This window comes from Mycteria americana, chromosome 1 (assembly GCF_035582795.1).
Source record: "Mycteria americana isolate JAX WOST 10 ecotype Jacksonville Zoo and Gardens chromosome 1, USCA_MyAme_1.0, whole genome shotgun sequence".
In the NCBI taxonomy this organism is placed as follows: domain Eukaryota; kingdom Metazoa; phylum Chordata; class Aves; order Ciconiiformes; family Ciconiidae; genus Mycteria; species Mycteria americana.
In genome coordinates, this window is record NC_134365.1 from 149,872,940 (window position 1) to 149,889,497 (window position 16,558).

General features: G+C 47.9%; 1 protein-coding gene across 2 annotated transcripts; it reads right to left on the reverse strand.

The window, feature by feature from the left end:
* Positions 1-6,155: 6,155 nt before the first annotated feature.
* On the reverse strand, positions 6,156-15,617 carry LOC142420273 (lysozyme g-like). 2 transcript variants are annotated; one of them, XM_075524033.1, is made up of 6 exons: positions 15,283-15,617; positions 13,072-13,146; positions 12,141-12,230; positions 10,845-11,041; positions 10,453-10,591; positions 6,156-9,405 (listed from the first exon to the last, which is right to left on the reverse strand). In XM_075524033.1, the coding sequence occupies exons 1-6, from the start codon at positions 15,416-15,418 to the stop codon at positions 9,275-9,277; spliced, it is 768 nt and encodes a 255-aa protein (XP_075380148.1). In that variant the 5' UTR covers positions 15,419-15,617; the 3' UTR covers positions 6,156-9,274. The 2 variants fall into 2 exon arrangements, with proteins under 2 accessions (XP_075380148.1, XP_075380158.1); XM_075524043.1 differs by lacking the exon at positions 15,283-15,617 and adding an exon at positions 14,596-15,127.
* Positions 15,618-16,558: the final 941 nt, after the last annotated feature.

Consider the following 16,558-nt stretch of genomic DNA (forward strand, 5'->3'; position numbering starts at 1 on the left):
GGCAGCGTCTGTAGTTGAATTTAATGAGATTCCTGTCCAACCTGTCCACATTCCTCTGACTGGCAGTCCTGTCCCACCAAGCACCTGTGAACTTGCTGGGAATGCTCTCTGTCCCTAGCCCATGTTGATGCTGAGGACACTAAACAGTACTGGCTGCAGGAGCAGTCCCCAAGGGATGCCACTAGTAGCTGGCCACCAGCAAGACTCTGAACTGTTGGCCATCAGCCCATGGCCACAACAGCCCAGCCAGCTCTTCAGCCTCCATACAGAGCAACCCGACAGTCCTGCTACTGAAATAGCTTGGGTATGTGGTAAATGCACGACACCTACCTATAGTAGATATAGACAGGGCCATGACGATCCAGTCAATAAATGGTATTCATGAACTATCAGTAGGCAGCTCTTCACTGATCACAGCAGTCACAAGGGAGAGACAATTCTGGTTTACCCAGAAGCCAGACTGCAGGGCACTGGATCAGATCCGGTACCAGCTACGCTTTACTTTTCTCTCCTGCGTCTGGCCGGACAAAACCCTCCTGAACTTTATCAGTTCCTTGATCTGAATCAACTGAGGTGTGGCTGAATAGGCGGGGAATTCATAAAATAAAAGTGTCCCGCAATAAAAATTCTGTCACATGAATTAAAGGACAGAAATGGGATCAATTTTCTCCTTGCCTCCCTTGCAACAAGAAACCTTTCCAGTTGTTGGAAATGTTTCTGGAAGGCTGAGGGCTGCAGCAGGGTGGCTTGTGGGGTGAAGGCACTAGAGAGTCTCAGGTCAGCTGCATCCTCGCTTGTGTGGGTTTTTTCATGCTCTTGAGCATTTCTCCTCTATTGCTAATTAGCTTAATAAGGGTAGGGTAAGAAATGAGTGATCCTAATTATGCCTTCAGGGGAGAAACTAGGCTGATACAAGCTTCCCAAAGCAATTAAGCCCATTTAAGCTGTGGGAGGTTAGCCAGCCTGTGGCAGGGAGGCAGGATGCTCTGGGTGCTGGGAGCTCCCGCACGGGGGGCAGGTCCCTTGTCCCGAGGCTGCACCGGGGCCGCGTGGGGAAATGGAGGGGCTTGCAGATGGTTGAGGCATGCGAGGAGCTGGCGACACTTCATGGAGGAGCGGAGCAGCCTAGAAGGGGTGGGCTGCACCTAAGCTGTAACGCAGCCAGGCTGTGGCACTGGAAATTAAAGAGCTCGTAGAGGAGCATTTCCACTAGAAGCAGGGGAAAGCTGGGAGATGCGGAGGACTACCCGATTTGAACTGATGTGAACTACATGGTGGACATGGCTGACATTCAGTTTACCTCCGAAAAAATCAGGAGGGAAATAAACAGCACGATCACAATAAATAATAAAGACAAAACAGACAGAAGACAGTGGCAAGGGTTTGGCATGTGCAATATTAAGCAATGAAGAGAAGGCAAACTTAAAAGTGCTTCTGCACTGTTGCTAGCGGCTTCAAAAACAAGCCAGGAGAACCAGAACGCCTGGTGCTGAATGACAACCCGAGATAGCAGGCATCTCAGAGGCTTGGTGGAGGCTAGAAAACCAATGAGACATAGCACTGCCAGACTTACAGGAATGACAGAGTAGGATGTAGAGGTGGAGAAGTGATGCTGTATGTGAAGGATAAAAGTGTAACAGCATAAAAATATTACAGGAAAAGAGAAGCACCCTAAAAACCTGTGGGTGGAAATCCCAGTTGCTATTGATAAAAATGCCATAGTAGGACTGTACTATTGCTTCTTTATGAGGACAGTGATAGTGGTCAGTGAGACCAGAGAAGCAGCAAATACGGGACGGTGGTATGAGTGGGAGCCTGCGTATAGGCTGGATCAGCACCTCATCAGGATGAGATGCCGAAGCAGAATTTTTGGTGGCAATAAATCACTACTTCCAAGAAGAGCTGGTCTGGGAACCCACAAAAACAAGTACTAGGGATCGGTACAAGGGCCTCATTTGAGGACTCTTAGTGGGAAACTGCTCTGAGATTTCCATCCCCCAACATGATCACTTTTAGCACTGAAATGGGAGAAAGCAGGCCATGTGCACCCAGTATGGGAGTATTCAGTTTCAAGAAAGGTAATTAAATAAACTGAGGCGAGCATTAGAAACAACAGCCTCCAGCAAAAAGGAGCAGCCCCAAACCAAAGAAGCCTGCAAGCATCCCGGAGCCTGTTCAAAAATATCATGTAAGATGGCCACACTAAAAGGATGCCGCAACTCAAAAAGAAAAGAAAATGTTTCCCCCTCAAAGGAGAAGTTAAGGTGACTGCCATAGGGAAAAGGCTGCTATGTAGGAACTGGAAATCTTGTCCATGTGAGAATTGGTGGTAAATTGACATAAAACACAGGACGTCACATGTAAACAAGGAAAAGGACTGAGAAAGGTTTTGGAGAGTGCTTTGCAAGGGATGCTCAAACTGTCAGCAAAAGGTCTTCAAGTACATCAAAAGCAGCTAGGGGAAGGTCAGGGCTGCTTGGTCAAAAGGGTGTGAAAGGGACACTCAGGGAGGAGGACTGGCTGGGCATCGGTCAGCGGGTGGTGGGCGGTTACATCACTTGGGCTTTTTGGTTTTTTTTCCCTGGGTTTTGTTCCTCTCTCTCTCTTGTTATTTTCCTTTTCATTACAATTATTATTATTGTTGTTGTTGTTGTTATTATTATTATTATTATTATTATAGAGGTGGAGAATGTGCTGATTTTGGCTGGGATAGAGTTAATTTTCTTTCTAGTAGCTAGTATGGGGCTATGTTTTGGATTTGTGCTGGAAACAGTGTTGACAATACAAAGATGTTGTAGTTGTTGCTAAGTAGTGCTTACACTGGTCAAGGACTTTTCAGGTTCCCATGCTCTGCCAGGTGCACAAGAAGCTGGAAGGGGGCACAGCCAGGACAGCTGACCCCAGCTGGAATATTCCATACCACATGCCATCATGCTCAGCATATAAAGCTGGGGAAGAAGAAGGAAGGGGGGGACGTTTGCAGTGATGGCGTTTGTCTTCCCAAGTGACCATTACACGTGATGGAGCCCTGCTTTCCTGGAGATGGCTGAACACCTGCCTGCCCATGGGAAGCAGTGAATGAATTCCCTGTTTTGCTTTGCTTGTGTGTGCGGCTTTTGCTTTACCTGTTAAACTGTCTTTATCCCAACCCATGAGTTTTCTCACTTTTACCCTTCCAAGTCTCTCCCCCATCCCACCCGGGGGGAGTGAGCGAGCAGCTGGGTGGGGCTGAGCTGCCGGCTGGGGTTAAACCACGACAGTCCTTTTTCGCGCCCAACGTGGGGCTCAAAGGGTTTGAGATGACGAAAGGTTTGATTGGAATGTTCTAGATCAAATTTATAGCTGTTATTGCTGATCAGCTATTAATTGGCAGGCTCCTGTGCTTGCCATGGGGCTTGCTTGCCTTACTGTATATTAGAGTCTAGTGCTCGTCAGTGGCTGCTTTTTGCTTCTGCTGCTTGCCGTGCTGCTGCACTGCTGATCATCTTACCCTGCTGTGCCTGGGAACATTCTGACAACAGCAATGGCCATGCACCTGGGCTGGCAGATGGCCAGGGCATGGCTGCTGTTTCTGTGCTGCTGTACTGGACAGGCTGGAACTCCAGTGTGAACTCGATCCAAAGGGACTGTGAGCTGCGGATGAGTCCACATGGGAGCAGGACACCCTGAAGTGTCTGTGGCCGTGAATAAGTCCATGCCAGAGCAGGTACATCTCAAAGCATCTGTGGCCATTGGTTATGTCTGTGCTGCAGCAGGTACACCTCTGAAGGGATTGTGGCTCAAGGATAAGTCCACGCTGGAGAAGGTACACCTCGAAGCATCTGTGGATAAGTCCATGCTGCAGCAGGTACACCTAGAAGCATCAGCGGCTGTGCATGAGGTCATGCTGGAGCACCTCAAAGCGTGTGGCCATGGGTAAGCGCATGACAGAGCAGGTACGCCCCTGGAGGGACTGCAGCCATGGGTAAGGCCATGTTGGAGCAGGTTTACTTCTGACGAGACTGTGGCTGTGGGTAAGGCCACGCAGGAGCAGGTGTATCTCTGAGGGCATTATGGCCCATGGAGAAGGCCACGCTGGAACAGGTGCACCCCAAAGCGACTGTGGCTGTGGATAAGTCTATGCCGCAGCAGGTATATCCCTGGAGAGACTGTGGCTCATAGAGAAGGCTCCACTTGGAGCAAGTACTCCCCTAAGGGACTGCAGTCTGTGGGTAAGTCCAAGCCAGAGCAGGGGGAAGGGGAGGAGTTCATTGCAATGTTAAACCCCATGGTCTGGTCCAAAGGGACCAGGGGTGGAGATTGTAATGGATATACCTTTAAATTGTTGTAACCCGGGATTTGAGTTGCATGTTACAGGAATTACTACAGCAGGAACCACCTGAACCAATGGAGGAGAAGCCTTACAAGAAGCAGTGCAAGTGCAGCAGCGACGCGACCTGAGCTGGCTTTGGTGCCCAATAACTCTGAGCAACACACCACCTCTCCTGTCCTGAGTGACCACCATAACAGATGGAGCCCAAAGTCATGGACTAAATTAACTCAGTGGACATTTTGTGGACATTTATGGACATTTTACAGACATTTCACAGGGGTGGTCCCTAGACTAAGGGAATGATATGTGTGTATTATATCAAAGGATGGGAAGGCTTGTGGTGGGTAATGAGAATGTATTGGATGGTGTGAGACCTGAGCATGACATAAATGGTATGAAATAAGTAGTCTTAGTAGTCCTTTGTAGCCTTCACACCAGTCTTTACTGTGGAGGCCCTGGGGAGGTTCCCACCCTGGGGCAGTTAATAGGAGCCAGATTAATTCAGTGTAAATAGTAAGTACTGGAGCAAACAGAAAGCCTCCCTGTCAGTGAGTCCGCCCTGGCCAGGACGGCTGGGGGCACCGCGCTGTGCCACGGCAGAGCAGGCAGCCTAGGCGAGGGCTCTGCTGCCAGGTGGCATCAGTGCCGGTGTGCCGGTGGGTGGCTGGTGTCACCCCCAACTGTAGCACTGGCTCCAGAGGGGTCCTTGGGACCACGGGCTGGTGCCCGTCCTGGGCAATATAGTAGAGCGTATGTTAGAGATAAAATCACTGGGGTGACGGATAAACCTGGTCAGCTGGGAGAGGGTCAGCCCGAGTCCCATAAGGGGCAATCCTGCCTTGGTCCCTGATGGTCTTCTGGGACAGTGTCAGTGAGTACGTGGGTTAAGGCCAGTGGGTGAAGTATAGCTGGGTCTTCAAAAAGGCTTTTATAAAGATTCAAACCAGCATTATCAAGGAACCTATGGCCATGGCCTTGCCACCCAGGAGGCTGTGGAGGCCAACAGCACCAGCACATTCCCAAAGCCACCGAATGGATTCATGGACAACAGCGCCATACAAAGGGTAGAGGTGCCTCCTGCCACCCCTCTTAAACAGCTGGGGATGCTGGGCCTGTACAAGGAAAATGGACTGCAGAAAGCAGCCAAGCTCATGTGTCCTCCCCAGCGAGCATCTCCTACTGCTGCTGCTGGAGCCAGACTTTGGGGGTGACCAACCACCAGTATGACCCACACGGTGTTTCTCATGTTCATCTGACATCTCCAATTTAACGGGGGACCAGTGTTGCCCTTTCTGGCCTGGATAAAACATGAGGTTGTTTTTATCAGGAAGAAAACCCCATAAGATGAGCCTAGTATTTTGAGGTGTGGTCCTGAGTGTGCCCGAGGCAACCACCAGAGAAGCACCGTCCCGGGAACGCGTTGCTGGCTAGGAAATCCCAGCCCACTTTTTCAATGAGTAACGAAGCAGAACAAACTCGGTTATACAGCACTGCATTGCTGTGGTGGCATTTCCCTTTGTTTTTTGCATCTCTTGGAGAGAGTGACATGGACATGTGGCTCACACCGATCCAACTCCAGCATTCAGAGTCAGTCATCAGAGCAATCTGTTCGCCCATGTGGCTTAGGGCTCTGGCCCACAGGGACTTGCTTTTGGCAGTGGTTTCCTACTCCTTCAGTTACCACTGAAACAGGTTGTTTAATTGCTCCCTCTGCCTGATGTCTATGAAGGCCAGTCATTGCAGCCGCAGGCTTTACACGGATCCCTGCCTGAGCCATGGAGGGATCAGCCCATACCTCCTGCAGATTAACAAGGGGATGAAAGGGAAAACTTACCACCTCACATTTGCTGTTTATTGTAAGAAGCACATTTAAATATACTTCCCAATACTGACATCGTTTGTAAAACCAAAGCATAGGACCCCAACAGAGAAGATTTTGCTCCCCATCTGTAATTTGTTGTCTTTTTGATTTGCTGACTGTGGATTCTGATGCAGCGATGTTGGCCTGGAAGGGTCCTTAAACAACACCTACTGCATTTCCCCACTCTACAGCAGTATGAGATACAGCTACTTTTACCTGTTGGTCTTGTTTATTCTTTAAAACACTCAGTGAACGTTGCATTGCTTCATTACTCTGAAAGTTTTTTAAAGTATCCAACACAAACCTGCTGCCAAACTCAATACTACTTGCCTCACCCTCAAGGGGCCCTCCCCTTCATTCTGCCCTCCATTTCTTTTGCATATTAGAAAATCGTAACTGTGTAATCTTTCTCTTTTCTGGAGAAAAAAGCAAGTCGACTTCCTTGTTTCCTAAGGCTGTACCTTCCATTTGAATTGTGATCCTCCCGAGCAGGTTTTTGTCGGTGCGACACACCCAAACACCAGAGCTGAGCCTCACTGATGCTGACAGCTGAACAGCTCAGAGCAAAATTACCCCAAGTGCTTCATACACAGTGCTATGATAAAGATAAATCCCCAAAAGGGATTTATCCCCCTCCCCTGGCACCTATTCCTTTGGTTCCCACTGGACCCCCCAAGCCCTTTCCACAGGATAGTCACCCACCCGCTCCTCCCCTACTTATGCTCCTGCTTGAGCTCCTTGAGTGTTTCGCACCTGTGTTTACTTTGTTTCAGTACTTTGATTCCTAACAGGTTTTCATAGCTTTTAACCATTAGTGGAAGTGCTCATGTTCCCCCTCAGCGTGGCCGTCACCCGTGGTTTCATAGCTCTTGTCCACCAGTCATTTTCCAACTACAGATCTGAGAGAAACTGGTGTAGGACAGACTGGTGCTGCTCTGGGTGCAAATTTAGGTTTACTGAGAATAATACTGAGAATAAGAGAGAAAATAAAGATAAATGTTGAATCCCAATTTTTTTTTTTTTCATGGGGCCTGGTGGGCAGCAACCTGCAACTTGAGTAAATAACCCAGTTCGGGTTGTGCATGCAGAAATTGGACTCCTGAGGAGCTCACAGATCCCCGGGGATGGCAACACCAGTACTGGTGACAGGGAGCCTGCTGGCAGCAATTAAGGGTGGCATGAAGGGAACCACAGAAAGCTCCACTCTTGTTCACCCTGCAAACTCAAAAAACAACTTTATACACATACGTGGCAATGAGATTCCCTGCCTCATTTGAAGTTCATACTGATCTACCAAAAATGCATTCATAGGTTTTACATAAGAGGTTTGTATAACAGAGAGGTTTATTTAACATAATGCAGCAAAGACTTCAACCTATAAATTTTACATAAACTATTTCAAGCAGAGGGGATCAAACCATGTGATATATTTCACAAGTTTGTATTTCAAAGTAATGATTTTACTAAAATTATCTTAATATAGTGCAGAATTCACTAAAGACTAAATAACATGTAGTTTAATACCTCCGGTTGCTCAACACTGAACTGTTTTCTGTAGCTTAAAAAAAAAAAAAATCAGTAACGTTAGAGACGTCCTAGAGCTCCCTCTGGTCTCCAGAGATGATAAAATGAGTTTGCTTGCAAATACTTTAATTGCGCACAGTCCTTGCCGTGTCGGTAAGCAGCTGAGTGACTGGCAAGACAAGGAGCACAGCGTTAAAATTGCTCCACTTGCAAAAGCTATCTCCAAACCAGCTCTCACCCTGCCTGCGTTGACCCTGCCCAGCAGCCCAGGCACATGTGCAGCGCAGCCCCGTGCTGCTGGGCAGGGACCACCAGGTACATCGCTTCTGCATCGGCAATGGTGACAGCCAGCAGAAAGGTGCCCCGATGCCTCCAAAATGGTTGTTCAAAAGGCTAAGCGTGAACGTCCTTATTCCCCTGTTCACAGCTTTTGGGGCAGCAGGGGGCTCAGGCTGCCTCATGCCCTGCCACCCAGCCCAGCTCTTCTCACCCACCCCAGTCCGCAGCACCATTTTCCTCTCCCTGTTCTCAAATCGAGTTTTAGACCCATTCCAACAGGACCGAACTGGGTTATTTACTCAAGTTGCAGGTTGCTGCCCACCGGGCTCCATAAAAAAAAAAAAAAAAAAGATTGGGATTCAACATTTATCTTTATTTTCTCTCTTATTCTCAGCATTATTCTCAGTAAACCTAAATTTGCACCCAGACCCATCCACATTGAAGAACACTTTAAAACAGAGCTTATAAACCCAGAGCTAATTCTCTCCTAATTAGAAGTTGGGATTCCTGGCAGAGGGACAGATGCTGAAACGCTTTTAAACTTGGAGGAAACCCAGCAGAAAGGTGCCACAGCTAAAGCAGGAAAGGTTGTGGGGCTTTTTACCAACACCATTGTTGTGATATGGCTCCTGGGGAGGGTACATATGGGGCCAGCTCCTGCTCAGAGGGCTGGTCTCTAATGGAAAGATGTTTTGCATGCCTGCTATGGCACTTGTAGTACTTCCCATTTAGAGGCTTTCCCATTGTGTGAGGCTGCTTTTCACCCTGAAGAGGTCTCCAGCCCCACGGAAATGGGCTCCACCGCTTAGAACAGAAGCGTGTTTAGCGTTGTCCCCTACAAGGCTGGCCACGGGAATACACAGCTAGTGCAGAAACATGCAGAGACCAGAGGCTCAGTGAGAAGTCTCTTCATTGCCCAGTAGCTAGCACAATCAAGGAGGAGGAAGATTTCAACTTGGGGGCTTCTCCCCGTTATTGGCTGGGGAGAGGGAAGGAGAGGGATGGAGGAGATGGGAAGAGCACAGCCAATGCCCAGGGAAAGTTGCTTGCGTGCCCGCACCTGGGGGACGCACGAACAGCCCCGGGTTCAGCTTTGAAAGGGAGGAGGTACCTTCCTCACCCGACACTTAAATATTGCTGGTCTGTCCCTGTCTGCCTTTCAAAGGCGAGCGAGCGCTGGTGCCAGTGCGACCAACATCGGTCCTGCCAGGAACCCTGAGGAACTGCTCTGGGTACTACGATCACTACTGGGCTAGTCTATGTAGAAGAGAGGCTCAGTGGTGGGGCGGGTTTATGAGCTAGAACCCATGCTTTTTAAAGTACTGGGCTCGCCCAATCACACTGTTGACGTAGTTGTTGTTTCTGTCGCATGGGTCTTCCTCGTAGACCGGGAGGTTGGCCATTTTTGCATGGTAGGTGCAGATTCCCCCTGGAAAGAGTTATGAAGGAGCTGTTATGGGCTTATAAGTAAGGAATAGAGATTTAAAAGTAAAAATTCCTAGCCAAAATGGCCACGCATCTCACCAAACCTACACAACTGCTTGGGAAATTGCTAATTGGGCATTATTGTTGAAAAGTGACTGATTTTGCAAAATCCTTATTTCTATAGTGAAGGAACCCATGACTCTCTCCAAATGCAGGTGGGAATGGCATGCTAGTCCCAGAAAAGGGTGTAATCTAAAAAGGCAAGGATGGGAGAGCAAGAAATAACATAGGGTGAACAAACCAGCATGCAGATAACACGGACTGCAAGCAAACCTTGATCCCAAGCTTCCTTGACACAATCAGCTTAACAGCCTGCCACCATCAGCCTGTTGTGTTGTGGTGCCTCAATTTCTGCCTTCCCCAGTGGCTTTTGTTTGGTTGGTTTCTACCTTATTTATCCACCTGACAGCCATTTCCCTTGTAGGATGAACAGGTAAGAGGGTAACTTGAGACCTGTTCACGTTCACTGAGCACAATGCCTTTTCCAGGGAATTTAAGGAGGTCCTGGATCCGGCCATTCACCAGCGGTGGCCCAGCTGCCCAATGTAGTGGCCGTCTGTGGGTGTTTGTCACTGAAGTCAAGGAGCAACCTGCCGAGGCTGTGCCCGACACCTTCGCCCAGCCCTGCACGGGGTGCTTCCATGCCGCTGCGGCAGCTCCCAGGCTGGGCTGGTTTCCTGCTGCTTCCTACTGCAGCAAAGCTGCCAAGGAGCTTGGCCCCCCACCACAGCCTCTCTTCTGCAGGCAGAAACATGGAGGCCCTGTGCACAGTGCTTTGAGCTGGGAGGCTGCGTCTATATTCAGACCTCTTGCCGGCCTGCTGTTTTGGGATTGCCTCTTTTAAACTAGAAAACTCTGGGGTTTTTTTTGGTAAGAGATGCTGTAAAATCTGCCAGACTGATCCCCTTTTTCCCTTAAAAGTGACACCAACAAATGCACGGCACTCCCATCACTCAGCGTGTCCCCTTCTAGTATATAGCCCATCGCGTACCTCTCAGCTGCCGGTCCCAGGTCCAGGAAGGATGTCTTGCCCGTACTTCATTCATTGAAAGAACCAGGATATTGGAGCACTGATTTATGTGTTCTTCACTATCCCACACTCCGAAAGGCTGGTATTGCTGCCTGTTAATCTAGAAAAATCCAGCAAGAAAATGGGTTTCCTTCTGAACACAACCACCACTGTAGCTTCCCCCTCTTCTTTGTACTCCCGTGCTGTGACCCATGGAAGTGACCTTATTCAGGATAACACTTACTTAAGCACAACTTTTGATGCAGAGAGAATGCATTTAAGTGCTGTCTCGAATGCAGAACAGTCATGTGCTAAGGTCTTGGGATATACACTCCATTACTGTTCTGTTACTCATACTTATCACCCTGATGTACCTGCATCAAGCCATACTTGTGCCGATCCTGGTCCCAGCCGTTGTCCAGGAGCAGGCCACCGCGGCTCTCCTGCGAGATGATGGCAGCGATGAGTGCCGGGTCCAAGCACAGGTTTCTGGCTACTCTCTTAATCGGTGTCTCGTATTTCCTCAGGCGTACGATGTCTGCCTCAGCAGTCCTCTGTACCATGGCACGTCCTGCAGCGCAGGAAAAGGCAGACTTACACACCCTCCCATCCAAAACCCTCGCTTTCTCCTTGTGCAGGCGTATCAAAGGAGTAACTCGAGTTTTGAAGAAAATGCAGCTACACCGAGTTGGGCAGTGGCACTTGAGGAACAAGCACAGCCCTGTTGGCTCTGCCTGTGGCCAGGGAGCTGCCATGCCAGTACCCGAGGATGACGAGGGGAAGAGGGAAGCTTCTCAGGAGGTAGGACCGTGTGTCCGTGGTCCTCTTCTGCTGACGCACCGCTGGAAATGCGGCTCTGGAGTCGCAAAAGTGAAATTTCAAATTGCATTTGAAAAAAGTGAGAGATGTGTTACTACTGACCAGCCAAACTGTGGTATCAGCTATGTTGTCATATAGAAAGTATAGAAAGGTGGGGGTTTTTTTGGAAGTAATTTTGAAGTAATTTTGGAACAGTTTGGAAACAAGCAAGTGGATTCAGATCCACGCTTGGACACCCACGGTCCAAGGCGCCTATGTCCAAGGTATGTGGTAAAGCCCCTTACAGTCCCTGGAGGTCTCAGCAGTATGAATCTGACACAGCTGTGCAGTGACATGGGGCAATAACACAAGGCAAGAAAGAGGGAAATGGGAAGGAGATACCAAAAATGGGTCACCCAGAGGTAGGATGGCTACAAACCTGGGACCTGCAAAATGTGTCTCTGGCAGGTCACCACTGGCCAGATCAGCCAACATGCCAGTACTGAGGACCCGGCTCTGCACATCTTCCCCTTTGGGCTGAGAGGCCCTGGGGTTTTGTGAGGGTGTTGATGCTGAAGTCCTGGCTGATGAAGAAACGGTTTTGACTGAAAAGGGGTTGTGCCGTTTCCCTTTGCTTAGAGGCTGAGGATCCTGACTGCGGGACCTGGGGTTTGTCCTCCCACTTCCCACCAGGTCTGGAGGCTTCGCAGCACCTGCCATTTTGGGGGAGGATGTGTTGCTTTCTCCCTTTTGGCTAATTGAATAGCATTTGGCTAATTGAATTGACACCTCATTTAATTTGGCGATAACGGAAGGCGAAGCATCTGTCAGGTACACACAGGTTGACAAATCAAGAAATTAATGATACCTACCACAGTCGGGGGCTCTTACGGCTGTACAGGACATCATGGGGGCTTGAAGAGCACTTATATCGCCATAGCAACTGTAACTCATGGATGGAGCTGAAAAATTAAACGGAGGTGTTTGAACACGTAAGATCTCAGACCAATATCGTATGGTGTGCTGCAAGTCAGTACAAGTGAAGCATGAGGGATTCATCCAGACCCATAACTCCCATCACCTTGTGTTGGCTACTCTTGTATCGTTGCCACTGGTCTCCATCAGTAACGTTATCAAAGAAAGCTAGAGAACAGAAATTTGTTCTTTTCTAATTTGATAGGTTGAAGCCAGTGAAACTAAATGACAATTTACATGAATAGGGGTCTGCCCCATTAGGTCTAAAGGTTGGTTTGGGAGAGGGGAACAACAGCTTCTGCATTATTTCAGAGGGTTTTCCCCATTCAGTGCCCTCCAATGTCTGCGACCCCTCAGCTGATGGCTGGTGGTACCCGAGCCCCTTGCTTGGGAACGTCTCCTGTATCCCTCCGTAACTTGGTGAGGAATTAATTCAGGAGAGTGCTTGCCTCAGCCTGGGCAAATTACCCTGCTTCCTCAGTAACGGAGGAATGAATAGCCTCCATCAAACAGCCTGCGACATTTGTGAGACCATTTCTTAGTAGGCAGAGAGATCAGATGATAAGGTTAGCTGGGAAAATCAAGAGGAGGTATGTCTGTGACTCCCTTTTGGTCTCAGTCCCGTACTCCAGACGTGCTGGTTTAAAGGACGCAGGTGGGTGGCAAGCAGCCTCAAACAGCAGCCGAGGACCTTCAGCCACGTAGGGTTTTGCAGCCCCCCGCAGAAAGGGGACCTCAGGCCCGACCGCACGCCTCCTCTCCACAGTCCCTCTGCAAACCATTCCCGGGGTGCTTTCAACAGCAAACCAAACCCCAACCCTGGCTCACCAACAAGGGCTGTAAGGCCCAGCAAGAGCAGTGCGGGGATCATGGCGATGGCTCTCCTCAGCTGCCCCAGGAGACCTGGAAACACAGCGGTTTGCAAAACGTGAAGAAGTCAGTGCTGATTTTCAACAGCCCTGTAGTAAAGTTTGCGTGCCAAAAGCTCCCACCCCGAGGCCCAGGACGGGGATGGCATTAGCTGAAGACAGGTTGGGGAGCAGAGGCACGCTCTCTGCAGCACGTTTCCCCCATTGCCCCCAGCATGGGATGCAGCCACCAGCTTCAGAGAGTGGTGGTGGGAGGAGAAGCAAGTGATGGGAGCCCCATCTGCTCCTTGTTTCCTCCTTGTTTGGGGGATACAGGCTTCTTCTGTGGCTGAACGTCACCTCCCTCTCGTGTGCCACTACACCATCACAGCGAGACAGAAGGGCTGAGCTTGGGGAGCTGGGGAGCAGGGAGGTCCCCGTCAGCAGCCTGGGCCAGCAGGGATTTTTCAGCCCCTGTCACTTCATATCGCTTGCTCACGTGGCCCCTCCTGAACACCCATAGCATGTCTTTATGGTAAGAAGGTACAGTACCTTTGCTTAATTATATAGGTGTTTGAAGGCTAATGTGCTAGAGAGTGCACGCATCCTTTGTCTCTCTGTTCAAAAGGCAATGGAATTTTTGCTTGGCTTTTGGAAAAATGAGTTTTTCAAAAATCAAGCAATATGACCCTCTCTGCTAAAAGCATGCAAGGCAAAGACTTTGCTGGTGAAATAACACTTCTGCATTGCTTCCTGCATGTGATAATAGCAGATAATCACTTTAGTAATAAATGCGTCTGTTGTGGTTATTAATAAAATCCCAAAATGCCATCAGATAGTAGCTATCCACAGGAAAAAACATTGACTGTACTTGCCTTGCTGGTGAGTGCATTTAAACTGAGCATTTTTTAGAGCTCACAAATGCTTCTTTTTGCCCGAGAGGGTTTCCAACACAAAACACACCATGAGTCTTGTAGGCAATCATCACGCAACGCTATTAACACTTGAAAATGCCTTATTGATTTTAATAATGTGTGACCTTTTCTCTAGTCTGTATTTCCACTGCAAACCAAACTGCATGGATGCACAAACACAAACAGTCCACTGGTGTCATTGGAAAGACTCTCTTGTCCCGAGTGAGCTTATTCAGGCCAGCAATCACCCCCGGCTGGAGCCGGGTACACGCAGTAGCTCAGTTTGAGCTCTAAGAGTGAGTATTTGCAAGCCTGGATCCATATAGCTTGACCCAATACCTGTTCATTCAATGGCAAATCCATACGGGGCCCCATTGAAAGCTACAGGCTGTAGCCGTTTCCACATGCAGAAAATTGCCATATCATAGAGTTTTAAGTTATCAGCCTTTTTTTTCCCTCCCGTCACAAAAATCACCACAGGCCTTAAGTAGAAAGAGCATAACAATCACAATATTGACAAAATGCTAAATCAAAGCAAAATCAAGGCTTCTGGCTCTAAATAAATATTCTATGAATGAATTCAGACTCACCTGTCTTCAATTGGCCTTCCTCTGAGGCAGGTCACTTGATGACTTTTATATATATGGGTATGAGAAGGTACCCACCCTACAGGCTTTGGAATGTTAATTCCTACCTAGTGTGATGACATTTGTTTTAAAATACAATAAGTAATATATATTAAGAGCTTAGAACTCTTATGATTCCTTTCATCCAAAGATTTGCACAAGCAGTGGTTAGTAAGACTCAGGACAACTCTGTGAAAGGAAATAAATACTGGTTTTCCTCCATCAGTAAGCACGTTGATGCACAATAAATGACTCGCAGAAAGCATTGCAGTGAATCAGTGGCAGAGGCCAGACAAAATTCAGATCCCTGTCCAGTGCTCTCCTTGCTTTACATCTCAGATCAGTCCGGACACATTTCTGGAAGGGTTTTTGTCTCGTTTCCTCAATTATTTCAGACTGGCAAGCTTTTAATGGAGTATCAAACTTTCATAGGAATTCCAAAAAGAGCAATTAAAGAAAAGCATCTCACTGCTTCATTGCTTGCAGCAAGCTTAATTCAGGAGGGTGACTTGAACACTTTGAGAGCAGAGGCAGGGTTTGACTTTCAGATTTGGGGAGGCAGGATGCTGCAGCTGAAATGAGGAGGAAGGGAACTGGTCTCTCAGCAGCTGAAGCCGTTGGGGGCACACAGGGGGTCTCTGAAAGATTTACACCTTGTGGCCGAGACACTTCCCTCGTATGTAAAACATCTGAGTCGCTTGGAGACGGAAAGATGGTCTGGGAGGCCAGTGCCCTTCAATCCTGTCCCTTCCCCACATTTTTCTCTTCCCAAGACTCTGCCCAGCATGTGTGGAGGCTAGGAAAGCAAGATTTTCTTCCAGTAGCTTTCTCTTCATTGTTTAATACATCACAAATCCATCTGTTCCCGTTGCTCTCTTTTGGGCTTGAGGTGTGGCGGGTGGGAAACACTGTTTTGGCCAGAATACTAATTACTGTATTCAAAACTAAGCGATGGTTATTAGTCTGTAAAGCACAGGAGATGATCAAGTGGGCCTTGTCACCTTAAAAATCAATAAACACAAATATCATGGACTTAGATCCTGAGTTAGTATGAAGGAGGGACGCTTCACCGGAGAACCTAGCCCTGTTGTTACAGGAGGGCTGGGATAGAAGTTAAGGTGAGTCTTAAGTATAGAACTCATGTATTTGGGTGAAACACGGAAATGATAGACATCTTCCCAAAGATTACAACAAGGCTAGGCATTCATTCTTCATGTGCAAACCTGGTATCTTACTGTGGTATCTCAGACTAGACTATCACTTAATTCTTTTACTGGGGTTTAACATTTTAAATAGCAAAAGGTAATGTTTGACATAATGTAAGGTAAGAATCTACATGGTATCTTTGGAATGAATAGGTAGAAAATAGAGACCTCACATGTACAGTGTGGCTTTAATCCTTTCAAAAGGAAATAGTGACTGAAGAAATGCAGGAGGGGAGGAAAGCCAGAAGAAATGAGCTTGGAAAAGGTCAGAGTGCACAGCTTGATGGCAACAAACCCAGTACATATATTCATTTGCCTTCTATAGAGCAAGATAATCTGTATTAGAAAGAGATGTGTTCTCTCAAATAGATGAAAATAATTTAGTATTAACATCCAGTTACCTTTTATAAAAACAGTATTATGTTAGTGATCATAAACTAGTGTTCCTCTACCACTGAACCTGCGTTCATGCTGATGACTTGGGACCTTTTTTTGAAAAGTAGCCTCTGACCTGAGGTAAGATTTCTTTCCTAATGCTTTGGCCACTTGCTGGCAGTCCTTAAGATAAAGTTTTGTATTTAAATACTGTTTGTCTTTGCTATGTATTTTCTCTCTCATTTATTACCCACGTAGTCACAGATTTTCTACATTTCACAGTACTGTCACATGAATTCTTAATGCCTGCTCTGCATTGCATTGCTCTTTATTTACTCATGGAATGG